We start from the raw sequence: 13,664 nt of genomic DNA, 5'->3' as shown, positions 1-13,664 counted from the left end.
TAGATTTTAACATGCAATTTATAACTACTAGATCATAAAAATTTTTTGATGATGGCAGATTTGTCGTTGTTTCATGTGTTATGTATCTTGTTACTTGTGGGTTCCAATTTCCGGTGATACACTTTTTTGTAAAAGTTTGAACGAAATGTGCAAGACAAAGTGCAATTTGAAAAAATTTCATAGTTTTGAGTTCAATAAATAAATTCACTATCAAAAATTCAAAAAAGAAATAACGGAAATGTGACGGATAAAACCCGCGTAAAGCAAAATGGAAAGTGTCTGGAAATTTCAAAATAAAAAGAAAATTTGTTAACATAAAACAATTTTACAAAAAAATTAGGGTGATATCGCCACAGAGTGTGGACCAATTGGAAAAGGTGCTGGAATGAAAAATTGAAGGCAGAACTTGCCACGGCTTAGACTGATTTTTCGGGAACGAAAGTCGTCGGTCACCTTGAAATCAAGTCCCGGGCACAGGATAAAAGTGAGGAGTGAAGTTTCAGACTGTGATGGTTCTAGAAGAAGTCCGAAATCCAAGTCCATTTTGTTAGGCGTTGAAGCAGTCGAGAGTGCTCTCTGAAAACAGGAAAAATAATGAAAGGAATAATTAAAGACTATATTTAAGGAGTTTTTTCCCATAGCGATAAATTTCCCTACAAGAATTAATTCTGAAACACTAAAGTAAGCAACCTTTCAAACAAATTACGAAAACTTTTTCGGTGCGGAGGTTGACATTTTTGTGGCTACGTGTCAAGTTTAAAAAGTTAAAATCCTGGAAAAAAATAGCCATAAAGCTCCAAATTGGGGGCCAAACTTTCTCATTTTGTGTCCAAATAGAAATACTTCTCCCATTTCATATTACAATCTTAAACTTACAGTCATTAAATGCCTAATTCCATCCACTGTTATTCGACTTGCACACCCATTTCTGAACTGGATTGTGTTTGGCGCTGTTGTCCGTGTAGCCCAGTGAATTAGTGTTTGATCAGTAACTTCGTTGAGAAAACAAGGATATCTTGGTTGAATTTGAATTGTTTCCAAGTGAGTTAGAGACATCAGCACCTGAAAATTGTACAAATGATGGTGGGTTCATCATCACTCCAACTTCTTCAATCTAATATTGTTTAAAAATGTATCCATGAATATTTTTGGTTTTCGAACTATTGAGGTCTGCATGAGGTATGCAGGTAGGCAATTGAGATAACGTGATTGAAGGTTTATTAAATTCTTATGGACTAATTGAATATTATTATTACTTCTAAATATTTAATGAACAAAAATAATTAGTTAACAAATTAACTCTGAGTGTTCTTTCAAACGCGAGTGTTCCCAATTTCTAGGAAACTTTGTCAAAATCTGATCTTTTTTTTTGCAAAAAAATCCTTACCTTGTCAGAGATCAATGACGGATGAAATGTGCAGAAATCAATGTATAGATGCTTGATGGTCATTCGAGACAGCAAGTCCATGAATTGTGTCCATGAGAGTCGGATATGACACAGTGACAGCGCCAGCGTGGTGACATGTCTGTAACGATCAAGTTGGCTTGTTGACACGTGTCAAAAAGTCAAAAAAGTCAAAAATGTATATATAATATTTCAGTTTCTTTTTCCTCCCACTTCTCCTCTAGGCACACACTTTTCTTGTTTGACATTTTCGACATTTTGATGTGTGTCTGTGGGGTTGTCCAATAGAAATGAAGGGAGGCAGAGAAACGAAATAATGACAGTTTGGCTACCTTCTGACGGTTTACAGTAATACATTTGGGACAGTTTGGCATTTTTGAAGAGTCATCGGGTGATTTAGAAACTTTTTTTTGCAAGATATTATTACAAAAAGAGCTACATAATATATCCAACGACATAAGAAAAAATTGCAGCATAGTTGGAGCAAAAAAATGTGCCGTTAAAAATTATTTTACAAAACTACTGTACTTATTCGCAAGATGATCAGTGAAATTGGTCAGATATTGAACTATTCAATTTGAAGTTGTTTGCTCGTTTTTACTTAATGGTGAGCCGTTTATGGAATTTCTGAATTTTCAACTAGCCAAAAAAACCAGAAACTCGTGTGGAACGATGCAGGCGAAGAAGTGCTCTAAAAGGCAGGCAGGGATTTTTAGATACTTTTTATTTTAAAAGTTTATAATTTCAAAAAAAAAACCAACCTCAACGCCTCCTTCTTCGCTGTGAGCATTTTGTAAAACTCTTCGTCCAACGTAACTCCATCAAAGGAAAGCTTCTCCTGTAACTCGACTTTTCTCAAATTCTCCTGCACAAACGAATTCGCGGATTCTGATGAGGTTGAGCGTGACGGATCTTCGATTCTCTCTGATCTTTTCACACCACGATCCCTTCTCATCGTGACTACAACACGTCTTTTTGGAGCATTCGACGTGGATCCTAGACGAAGACGACCGATTTTTGAAGGTGATATTGGTGAGACACGAGATTCCACGCTGAAAAATTGAATACTGTCATTGAAAAAGTTTAGAAAGTGATGTTTTCTAACTCACCAAAACTCTTTGACACGAGGTTTTCCTAGATTAAAAGTGTCCACAATTTGATGAAATCGTTTGTTTAGCCGTTTTGCACGAGCCACATCATTCGGGGAGGCGGTATTCAGAAGGCGGATGAGCACATCGTCAGGCATGCTACTGAGATCCATTCTGGAAATTTGAAAGGTAACAATTTTAATTGGAAAAGTTCTAGTGATAAAAATACGGATAAGAACAATACGAGGGTAGGAGAAATTTAAAAAAAATAGAGTACGTTTTCATAAAATGTTGTGGGCTGGCCCAACTCTGTAGAAAATTTTCGAAAAAGTTTGCCCTGGGTTTTGTAGCTGAAGGACCGATTCAATTAACAGTTTCATATATCACAAAAATTGTGCTAAATACGTGCTAAACTGTAAAAAAAGAAAGTATATATCAATTTGGCAAACTGACAATCCGGAAGTTTTTTGCAGGAAAATAAAAGTGACAAGAAATGCAAAAAATTCAGATGAGAGAATGGAACAGGTGAATGACATGTGTGAAGAACCAGAGAGATTCGAGACGAAAAATGATTTAAAAGTAGGCTCCGCCTCCCCACCAAATTTTCCTGTCGACCAATCTGGGTCTCTTCGCAGATATCCGAGAAGACAGGCATACCGGAAGTGGGAAGATTGTGCTACAGATGATGAACGCATCACTATTATGTGTCAATTAACATGTCAAATTTACAGATGAGAATAGGAAGACAAGAGGGATGATGACAAGATACGGAGCAGGACAAAAAAGACGTCACTTGAAAACGAATCAGCCATCCCCCTTAAATAGGCGCACAAATTGGCAGGTCCACGGGAGAAAACAGCTGGTTTGACTGGCGTAGTGCATGTTTGCGGACAGAAGACATCATGGAAATGACAATCCGCTTATCATATATTGTTGCAGTTGGGAATAAAAAAGTAACGGAAGGTGCCAATTTGTCTGGTCAGCAGATGAAGAAATCACCCCGGGTGTCAATAAGGGAATATGGTGACGGACGGTTCTGTTGGTTTAACCAGTTATGGAATCTATTGAGAGAGAGAAATTAGATGGCATAGTAAGATTAGGATGAGTGAAAGAAAAAAAGTAGGACGGATGTGACAAATTAGCTTACTGTTTGGGAAGATGATTTGGGAGATTTGGGAAAAATGTAAACTGAGTTTAGGTTCCGGTTTCTAGAAATTTTAAGTTTCAGTTCTAATAGTCTTGAAATATAGCTAGACAATTTGAAATTTACTCTAAAACTTTGATGGAAATATGCTAAACAACCAAGTTATGGGCTTTTGACTTTTAATGTATAGTTTGGCGCCTTTAATGCCGTTTTAAAACCAATTTAGTACGGCTTGCCCGTAAGAATCAAAATAAAAAAGAATCAGAATCTCAAAACATTTAAGTAGGCCATCAGCGCATATGGGATTTACATGTGAGCCACTAGAATTTCAAAATGTTAATAATTATTCTGGAAATAAGATTTCCAGCAAATTGACGCAAACATTTGAAAAATGAAGAAGTCATGAGTATCTGACAGAGATTTAGCCGAATATAAAAAAAGCTTCTCGTAGAAGTTTGGCAGATATCTCAACTTCGACCCGTTTGTCAATTTGCCAATCTACTTCAAACCGACACGCTGGTCCTTTTCAAAGAGTGATTGAAGCTTACGAGTTTAGAAAACAGAGCATTATATGAAAGAGATTTACATTTCAATCATTTGAACGAGACAGGTCAACTCGGACACAAAAAAGTGACAATCTGCCGAAAATCTGTGTGTATGTAAGCTCCGGTGATGGCGGTGTAGGGCTCTCGGAGCAAAAGGTTCTCTCCCCCGTCAAAATGAGCGATGCCTGGACGTTTTTTTCCGTGCCCGCGGTGCGTTTCAGAATGAATATGTTTGAAAAAGGAGGAGAAGGCAAGGAAGGAGAAAGCAGAAATAGAGGAGGATAGCGGTAAGTACTTGAAAGTTTTGAATGACACACAAAGCGCAGATAAATTTGAATGACTGGAGCAGTTATCCGACATAAGCTGTCAAAAATGTGACAGTGATCTAGAAGGATCTATCTTCAAGGTTGATCTAAAAGGCTTACAGCCCTGATAACTAGATTGGTGGGCAAGCTGAGCAGAAAAATTAGGCTGAAATGAAATTTAAGATTTGCACTAAATTCGCGGATCTAGGCTAATAATTAGGTGAACTAAGTGTAAGCTGATGCTTAATCAGAAGCATAAACAGAAGACTAAGCAGGATCCTGAACCTAATCCTGAATCTAATCCTAAAACCCACCTATGACTGCGTAAGGCTAAGCTCAAGCCCAAGCCGCAACCTCATGAAGTCCTAGCAGTTTGAAGTCCTTGCCTAAGTCTGAACGTAAGCCTATTTCCAAGACTCAGCCTACAGCTAAGCCTAAACTCAAGCCCAAAATTAGCATTAAACCAGAACCTGAGCTAAGGCCTAAACAAATCCAGATCAATTTTTTTTTTGAAAAAACCAAGTAGGCGTTACACAGAAAATGTCCCCTAATACGTCTTGACGCCATCTTCATAAAATGTGGTTATATATTTCCACTTTAAATATTCATAGAAAATTAACAGCTACACTGCAAAAATAAGGATCCTCTGGGAAATCAGTTTAACCCAGAATAATGTCATTCTGATCAGTCATTTCAGCGAATAAATGTGCCTTGTCTACTTTTCCCCGAGGTGTGGTTCTTTCAGTAGATGGCGCGGGCCTCGTCGCAACGACGGACTGTCAATCTCCGTCAGCACTTCATCCATCTCGACACTAATATAACTGTCGCCGCCAATCGACGTCTCTTCTCTCACCGGTGACACTCTCATCGTCGCGCTCTCTCCAAGGATCCCATACTCGAAACGTCGGCGTCTCTTCATCTTACGCGCTCTTCCCGCGAGACTTTTAGCTGTCGTCGACTCGGCCGTGTGTCCGAGGCTTGTCACTCATAATTCGGGCCCACCCGTCCGTCCGTCCCCCGTCCCCTTGTCCAGTGAAGTGTGTGTCTGCAAAGGGTGTGCGCACACACATTCTGACACTCTGAGAGAAGGCTCTCAGAAGCTTGTAATTGAAACTCAAGTACTAAGCCATCAATATCAATAATGACATCTGAAGATGTTCCGCTTCAACAATTCATCAGAGAGAAGGAGTTGATCGGTCCGTCAGAAAAGGGCAAAAGTGAAGAGGAGTAGACAAAATAAAGGGTACTAAAATAGTATTATAAATGGGGAAATGTGTTGGTGCTTAAAGTTGATAACTAATCAAGAAATATAAACTGATCTGCTTCTTGAAAACATGTGTCTTAAAAATTGATGGAACATTTTCAAAAAATTCAAAAAATATATTCAAATGTGAATACCAAATAAAGGGCGCAGATTTTTGTGGTTGTTACGTTTACATTCAACAAAAAATTTTCCGAAATTTTAAATTTAAATGAATCTACAGGAAACACTGTTTTGAAGCAAAAATTATCGTTATGACTGGAAGTAGAATTTCAAAAAGACTTATTTTTAGAAGGGTACGGAGAAAAAATGTGAAATTTTTATGTTTTATCAAATAAATGCAAATAAATAACTGCTCATGTTAAAACCTAAGACGATCTACAATCAGAAAGACAAAAAAGTTCCAAAAACCTACAGTATCACTAACAGCATCTTAAGATTTTCGGGCGGTCCGTCACCATCTCCAACCTTGTAATTTTCCGCTTGATTTGGCACCATATGGGTCGACTTGGACAAAAACCCGGTACCCATAGAAGCGGAAAATTTTTGGCGCGACCGAAAGATAACAACACACAGTCACCTTGGCAAGATAGAAGACGGGGGAGGAGGGGGAAGACGTTCGTGGCGTACTAGAATTTGTCATCAGTTCTCTTAAAAGAAGGGGGATAATCAATCGGGTGGCAACAATGTGCATTGACAACAATGCATTTTAGAAACGTTTAAATTTTTTCGGGATGGGAATAATACGGAAGGGTGGTAGTGGGGAGTTTTTGGAAAATTAAGAAACAATTAATTAGTTAACTCACTATTTTAATTCACCACTTTATAAGCCAGAAGACTTTTGTATTTATTTGAAATTTGTGAAGTGAAAAGACTGCCATTGGCTCCGTTTTTGCCGCAAAATTTTTAATGACTTTATTTTATTTTAGTGAAATTATAAGCAACATATTTTCCGTGTTGGCACTGAGCCAATACTTAATTGACAGTCAGTCATTTGCATAAAATGTCAATATCAGAAAAATTTCAGTTATTTGGAGTTAGAATTATTCTAGACATATATTTGTTTTATTAAGAAAGGGAGGGAACTCTATTTTTTAAGCAAGCACCTCTTTACACAATTATTTCAAAATTTTGATTTTTTAAAGGAAACATGTTTTTATAGAACGGGATTACTGATATTTGAGTATCTAGCCTGCAAATTCCAGAAAAATTTCGTTAAAAATTTTTAAAGAAGAACATTTCAAATAGGATCTAAATTTGGTGATACGAAAATCCGTATAACGGCAACAAGTTTTACAAAAATGAGAGGCTAAACTAAATTTGATTGATATACAAAATTGCTACAACACTATTTGTTCGGTTGAATAAATTACTAAAGAGCCCTCCTAAGCTTGCATGCAGAACAGTGATAAGAAGAACAAACGGGGTATAGTGCATGTATCATCATCGTTCACGAGACCACCTTTATATGCATGTATTTGCGGGAAAGTGCATTCAGAATAATTGACAGGTGGTCGACATTGTCAGTTTCGGTGCCGGCCGGTGCCTGCCGCCGCCTCAAGACCCGACTGATAACAATTTTTGAGCCATCATCGGAATTGTCGAAAAGTGACAGAAGGCGGAGGTAACAGTTTCCAGATGATACAGCAGGAGGCACCCCCATTAAGGAAAAGTCATAAAAGTTGTTGGCGGTACTGTATCTCTAACCAAGATCTGACCGAACAGCAAGCAGTAAAAACGAATGATGGCATTGTCTTTGTTGCGTGCGCAGGAAATCAGACAGAATTACCAGAAGCAAATGGTAATGAGCAGATGGCGGTGACAGGTAGCTACAAAAAATTGGGCAAAAAAAGTTGGTTGCGCAAGTGAAAAGGGAGACTAATTGGAGAAGTGTCCGCAAGCCAAAGGGACTCAAGAATCCCGCCCACCTGGTATTATCTCAAGAGCATTGTGTGCACACCGAACAGGTGAAAGGGCTCTTGTACTAATCAAATGCAAATAGTTGAGAATATGGACATAGAGAATAATTCAAATGGCAAAATGAGTCTTATTACGGGTTGTAAATCTCAATTTGGATCGCACCTATGAGTTGACAGAGGTGCTAAAAATTGAAGAGGAGACCGAGGTGAGAATTCCTGCCTGCCTATCGACTATTTTCTGAATACTGTCTGGCAATCACAGAGTGTAATTTAAACATTTCTTAATTTGAAGGTAGAGTTTTGCAATGGGAGAAATCGTTTAAAATCAGACGTATGGAACTAAAAAACCAAATTTCATAGCAAAAATTTTCTGGAGAAATTATCGAAATTAAAAAAAAAAGTGTATGATTTTTTTTGAATTATGCCAATTTACCAAAAGATGCTGCAAATTTAATTTTTTCTAAATTTTTTCTTTCTCTCATCTAAATCTTCAATGACGATACTCCGCCATTAATTAATTCGTTGGAGTTCAGCTAAAAACGGAACGTCGATAGGCGATAGGAGTTCTTGAAAACAGCAAATAACTGTGGAAAGCTCACCCTTTCTAATACGAGAAAAATTGTAAGAGATTGTTAGGAACACAGGTTTAGTTCCGATATATTTTTCCACATTTGAAATCATAGGTGTTACAACTTTTAGGTAATCCTAACTACAAGAAAAGACCCAGGAAAAAGCCCCCAGCTTAACAAAAATTGAAACTTATTGTCTAAACATATTTAGGCCGTTAGACCTAATTTAAATTCATGAATATATTCACGACAAACAAAAACTGAAAAAAAAATAACTTACGTGCTACAACATCCAAAAACATCGTCGTCAATCAGATATTGACCACATCTGAACATCTGCTCATTCACCTTGACTCAACGAGTAAAGAAAGTCAGAACAGAAGGTGAGAACTCCACACGCACCCTCAAACATAGTCTTTTATTTCAGACCTTATCGGTCCCTCTTTGACGTATTCGGGCTCTTTCACTGCCACAGTTTTTTTTGCACACCAACTGTTTTATGACCCACAAACGTAGGTTTAATGGGTTTACACGAGGGTCTAGAGAAATGCAGAGCAGTCGATTTCGTTTTTTTGTTCGTTTCAGAGGTTTTTTGTGATAGATTTGATGGACATTTTCATTTAAAAATAGTTTGCCGAGTGATTGGCAGTTGCAGAGGAATAATAGGGAAGTGATAATTTTGAAATTGTTTTCATTTTAAAAAACGTTTGAGTTTTATCAGCTAAAATGAAAACGGAATTGCTTGTTTGGTTTTACACTTCAACGTTTTTTAATGATTCAACTTTATAGATAATGTCGCTTACTGGGATCTTTTCCTCTACGGATATAATCTCCAGTAGAGTTCTTCCGATTGTCGCCAATTTGCATTGAAGTAAACATTCAAATAATTCAAAAAAAATTTAGAAAAAAAGTAATTTAATTCAATTAAAAAATATCTTAGATTACCGTTTCAAAAAAAGTTACAAAATGTTTTCCCAGGCAATAATTCTTAGAAAACACCGAAAAAAACGGGGTATGAGTTGTTAAACACGTATTGCAAAAAAAAAAGAAGAATGAGAATAAATTATAAGTTTTTGAAAAAAAAGCCACTACATTAATATAACATGCACCATATCCGGTAAGACCACAAGAGCCACCTGTACGTCTATTGTAAATCATGCCGTCACAATTCATCACCTGCCAAGTTGCATCATATCGGCTCTAATAAGAGGGAAGGAGAGAGAGAGAGAGTGTGTGGCGTAATACTGTAGAATTAGTAGACAACTAATGAAATTACAAAGGGAACCAGTTTTTCTTTGAGACTAATCCAGAAAGTGATAAAATTTGGTATTCGAAAAATCAGTCATATGGCCGTGACCGTTGAGGTTTTACAGAAGAAGAGGGTATTAACCGGAACCGTATAATAAAATGAGTCCCTGCCGCATGAAAACGAATGTAGGTGAATGAAAGGAAATAAAGAAATAACAAAGAAACGGGGGACAATATTAGTTAAACTTCTGGGTTAGGAGGCGCATTCGAAGCCCATAAAATTGTTGAAATATGGTCGATGGTTAAGGAAAGGGACTAGGTTTTCAACGTTTTTGGGTGGGTGCGGCTACTGCCTGGACACTCATTCAATAAATCAGTTATAAGATGATTGGCACGTCACCAAAAATGGAAGAGGAAGAGATGGTGGATAAAAAAAGACGGGCGCTCCAAGGTTGGCGCCATGAGCTCTCAAGGGTGTCTGAATAGTTGATTGACTGGGTGACACGTTGATTTTAGAAATGGACGACAGAATTTGAAGATTTGAAAATTTCCTGCAGTTTGGAAGTGTAAGTCTTTGCGAATAGTCTAAATTTTCTTTCGACATTTTTTCTGACATTTTACCAAATACAATTTTCAATTGTGTACTTTCAAATGACTATCTAAAAAAGGTTCATATTTTTTACTTGCTTTCAACAGTTCAGCAAGATTAGAAAAAATCATAGAAAGTGAGTTTCAATTGTACTGATTAAGCAAAAATGAGCTGGACAGATATCTGGGAATAGAAAAATTATTTACTTTTGACTTATTTTCTGCACTCACCTTTGTACTACCTTCAACGCCTCTATTCAAAAAAATGAACAAATTATTTCCGCCAAATGACAAAAAAACCCACAGATGTCGTCGGCGGAAGTAGGCAGTTTTTAAACCTTTCTTCCGATCATCATCGTCATCATCAGAAGCTCCCCATATGTTTCTAAGTATCGTATTTCGCGCATTCATTTCATCGGCTCCTCCTCCCCCTCTATCGTCCGTCCACCGGCTCCTCTTTTTATCCCCCCTCTGCTCGTTTCACCCGATGTTCGTTCTCTTTTTCTCTTCGAATCACAAACTATTCACACTCTTCTACCCCCTCGCATTCGACATATTCTCGGTGATGTGGTGGTTGTAACTGAAATGCGACACATAAAAACCCAGACGGCGCTTTTGAGCTTCGCCGACGCCACAAAACCTCTGGAGAAAGAACGGCAGGAAGGAGGGTAAAGTACCATTTTATGAGAGGATATAAAAACATTCGCAAAGTCCAATAACAACACTTGGATAGTGGTGAAAGCGAAAATCACTGGGTTTTTTAGAAGCGCAAGTATTGAAAATGTAGGGAGCTCGAGAAGCAAGCCTAACAACAAGAAGTGCTGAGAAAAATATAAATTTATTCAAAAATACAGTCCGGTATTAAATTAATTTATCGTGACGATAAGCATTTGAATAAATCCGTGCGCCTTCTTTAACGTCAAGTTGTAAAACTGCGATGAGGCACACCGGATCTCAGGGCGACAAAATTTACATTAGTTATTAAAACGTCTTTTCAGCTGCAGATAAATAAAACATCGAGAAACCAAAGATAAATCTCGAGAATCTCGAAATGAATGGTTATTGGACAAACCTCTTTTTTAATTTGAATGTTCCTCAAAAGTTTAGTAGGTTGAGAAAAACAAAATTAGTTTTCTATATATCTTTCTTTTGAAAAAGACTATTTGAAAACTCGAGACGATGGAGAAATCTCAATCACATTCGAGAAGGTCGTACGCTAATTGGAAAACAAATTGAAATCATCACACTCTTTCGGTCAACTTCTGTGTTGAGAACGAAGCCTTCGAAACCCGATTTTCCTCATTCATTTTACGGTCTCGGGATGAACGAGGGATGATGATGAGAATGAGAGTGGCGTAATACGATTAGGTAAGTGCCACTTTTTGAGTATTTATGCGTACCAAAGAGGCCGCTGATGGAGTGCCGAGGAAAAGATTATTGACCTGGGAACCCAGAGGTATGCAGTATCTGAGAGTGAAAAGGTTTATGACTTTATGATGGTGAGGAATTGGATTACAGGAAGCATATGAGCCATCGGAGAAAGGGATACATTTCGTAGGTTTTGAAAAAGAACTTTTGATGCATTTTTAAAAAAATACATGTTCAAAACAAGTTCAAAACATTCCATCTTTGAAGCTCCAATTTTTCCGAAAACTATTGATTTTAGGAAAAGTTTAAAAAAATTTCGATTGTAATGACAATATGGTTTGAAAATTTTTGAAAATATCTGAATTCTGCAATTATCAAAATTAGCAAAATTTTTTTACTATTACACTTTTAACAACAACACAAAAAATCTACAAATTTATTCAGGACTTTCATATAGTCACTTTCAAAAAAAAAACAATTGAGATCGTACAAATCAAGCCTGACCACCATTGGCAAGTATTGTATTTTTGACCATTATTAACAAAAAACCTAAATTTGGAATTATAAATGTACACGCAGCAAACGTGCTTTGTGTAATTGGAATCCAAGAAATAATACAAATGTTAGTATCAATTTTCTGTAGGCGATCAATCATTATCCGATAAGTTTGATATACAATTGGATCTTTTGTGCATTCAAATTCATCATGATTGATCAAAATGCGGTTGGTAGATTTCAGATGTTCTTGTAGAGTGCAAGGTGGGATCGAAACAAAAACACTGTAGAAAATAATGGCAGCCATGTTAAATCCAAGAATAATGCAGTACAGAACAGGTGTGGTGTTGAAGAATCTGCAATTTGAAATGTTTAGTTTCAATTTTACTTTGTATTCCCCAAGTCCACAGTATAAGCCTTTTTACTTACGAGGTTAGATAAATTCCGTTGACCAGGCCCCAGAGCAAGAATAATGGGGCAAATCCTCCGAGGCTTGACAGTGATCCGTTGGCAAATAATGTCATCTCGAGAATCTCATTCTGTCGGAAATCGAATTTTTCCAAAACGCCAATGTTTTTCAGTGTTTTCTCTTCTTTTGCTTTTTGCAGCTCTTCATTAAAATAATTAACTTCGCGGTTCAGAGCAGAAGACATAAAAATGTAAATTGCAAGACAGATTGTCGATATGTACCAAATGTACAAGTTCGTAACAAGAATGAAAATTCTCGAGAGCAAATTTTGTTCTATACTGAAACAATGTAAGTTGAATAACACAGCTTATAGCACTTTCGATTTTTTTCTACAATCACAATTGTAGAAAGCAATAGTAGGAACCAGTTTAAACTGTATTCTTTCAAGTCAGGAAACGGGGCAGTTTGAGCATCTTCTACAATTCCAATTCTCCAAAATACAAAAAGACTAGCACAAGGTGCATTATAGAAAAGAACTGGAGTTCAATGATTCTTCCTTTGCTAATAATGAGCTATGTACTTACCCTCCATAATATATTTTACCATTAATAAAATTGTAGATTATCCAAGACATTATTGCTACAAACCAAGGTATTGAGAAGCACAGAGCAAGAATATGGAGAATACGGAAGTTATCCAACTTTGGATTTGCCACCTGTCGTAGCATTCGCACTCGAACCAGTCGTTTGCAGAATTTTGAAGCCAATCCATTTTTAGTCCAACCAAAAAGGCACAAGGAACAAACAAATCCAAAAATCGCCGGATACCCGAAAAAACTCGCTTCTCCCCATGAAAAAGAGAATGGCTGAAAATTATTTCCTGTATTTTTAATTATAAAATGCACTGCCTACTTACAGCTCCAGCTGTTTGCATTAAAACTGAAATTCTCATGAATGTTATAATGACAATAATAACTCCAACAAGACATGTAAAAATAGAACAACATTTGGTTTTTGCAGAACAATCTAGCAATGAAACTTTCAAAAAGTGTCTGAAAGGGCCAAGTAACTCTGATGATTTGTCATCTGAAATTTTAAATATAAATTGGGGTTTGATTCAAGTTTGATTCAACATACCATCAAAAGAGAAAACTGGGAGATTTGACATTTTTACCATCAATTTATCGAGTTCTGAAATGAAAACTCTACTCTTTTCTCACTTTTTGAACCTTTATTTATACTTTTTTTGATTGTTTCCATAAGCTTCGGTCTACTGGCACGATTTTTATGAAATGGAGGAAACATTGGGCAAACCAAAGAG

The 13,664-nt window shown here is 36.9% G+C and overlaps 2 protein-coding genes and 5 non-coding genes across 7 annotated transcripts; 3 read left to right on the top strand and 4 right to left on the bottom strand.

The window, feature by feature from the left end:
* Positions 1 to 161: 161 nt before the first annotated feature.
* fbxl-5 (F-box domain-containing protein) lies at positions 162 to 2,667 on the bottom strand. Its single transcript, NM_072600.5, has 5 exons — positions 2,515 to 2,667; positions 2,167 to 2,457; positions 1,388 to 1,526; positions 877 to 1,062; positions 162 to 576 (listed from the first exon to the last, which is right to left on the bottom strand). Exons 1-5 carry the CDS (start codon positions 2,664 to 2,666, stop codon positions 337 to 339), a joined length of 1,008 nt encoding a protein of 335 aa, NP_505001.1. The 5' UTR covers position 2,667; the 3' UTR covers positions 162 to 336.
* Positions 894 to 914, top strand: 21ur-10977. Its single transcript, NR_069032.1, has one exon.
* Positions 2,668 to 4,264: 1,597 nt separating the features above from the next.
* T05B11.13 lies at positions 4,265 to 4,414 on the bottom strand. The gene has a single exon (NR_069031.1). It is a non-coding gene; the product is annotated as an Unclassified non-coding RNA T05B11.13 (non-coding RNA).
* An 844-nt stretch (positions 4,415 to 5,258) lies between these two features.
* On the top strand, positions 5,259 to 5,405 carry T05B11.12. Its single transcript, NR_069030.1, has one exon. It is a non-coding gene; the product is annotated as an Unclassified non-coding RNA T05B11.12 (non-coding RNA).
* A 1,778-nt stretch (positions 5,406 to 7,183) lies between these two features.
* T05B11.10 lies at positions 7,184 to 7,292 on the top strand. Its single transcript, NR_069029.1, has one exon. It is a non-coding gene; the product is annotated as an Unclassified non-coding RNA T05B11.10 (non-coding RNA).
* A 2,547-nt stretch (positions 7,293 to 9,839) lies between these two features.
* T05B11.11 lies at positions 9,840 to 9,903 on the bottom strand. Its single transcript, NR_069028.1, has one exon. It is a non-coding gene; the product is annotated as an Unclassified non-coding RNA T05B11.11 (non-coding RNA).
* A 2,030-nt stretch (positions 9,904 to 11,933) lies between these two features.
* Positions 11,934 to 13,520, bottom strand: srr-9 (Gustatory receptor; the record flags this gene model as incomplete). Its single annotated transcript, NM_072599.2, has 5 exons — positions 11,934 to 12,291; positions 12,365 to 12,682; positions 12,929 to 13,209; positions 13,260 to 13,429; positions 13,481 to 13,520. 5 exons carry the CDS (start codon positions 13,518 to 13,520, stop codon positions 11,934 to 11,936), a joined length of 1,167 nt encoding a protein of 388 aa, NP_505000.2.
* Positions 13,521 to 13,664: the final 144 nt, after the last annotated feature.

This window comes from Caenorhabditis elegans, chromosome V (assembly GCF_000002985.6).
Source record: "Caenorhabditis elegans chromosome V".
Taxonomy (NCBI): domain Eukaryota; kingdom Metazoa; phylum Nematoda; class Chromadorea; order Rhabditida; family Rhabditidae; genus Caenorhabditis; species Caenorhabditis elegans.
The sequence above is the reverse complement of the archived record's forward strand: the minus strand, read 5'-3'. Positions and strand labels throughout refer to the sequence as shown.

Coding starts and splice junctions, on each gene's coding strand:
- fbxl-5 (NM_072600.5), bottom strand. CDS start 2,666: ATGGATCTCAGTAGCATGCCTGACGATGTGCTCATCCGCCTTCTGAAT. Junction 2,458..2,514: donor CCTCGTGTCAAAGAGTTTTG/GTGAGTTAGAAA, acceptor TCAATTTTTCAG/CGTGGAATCTCGTGTCTCAC. Junction 1,527..2,166: donor GCGAAGAAGGAGGCGTTGAG/GTTGGTTTTTTT, acceptor TGATCGTTACAG/ACATGTCACCACGCTGGCGC.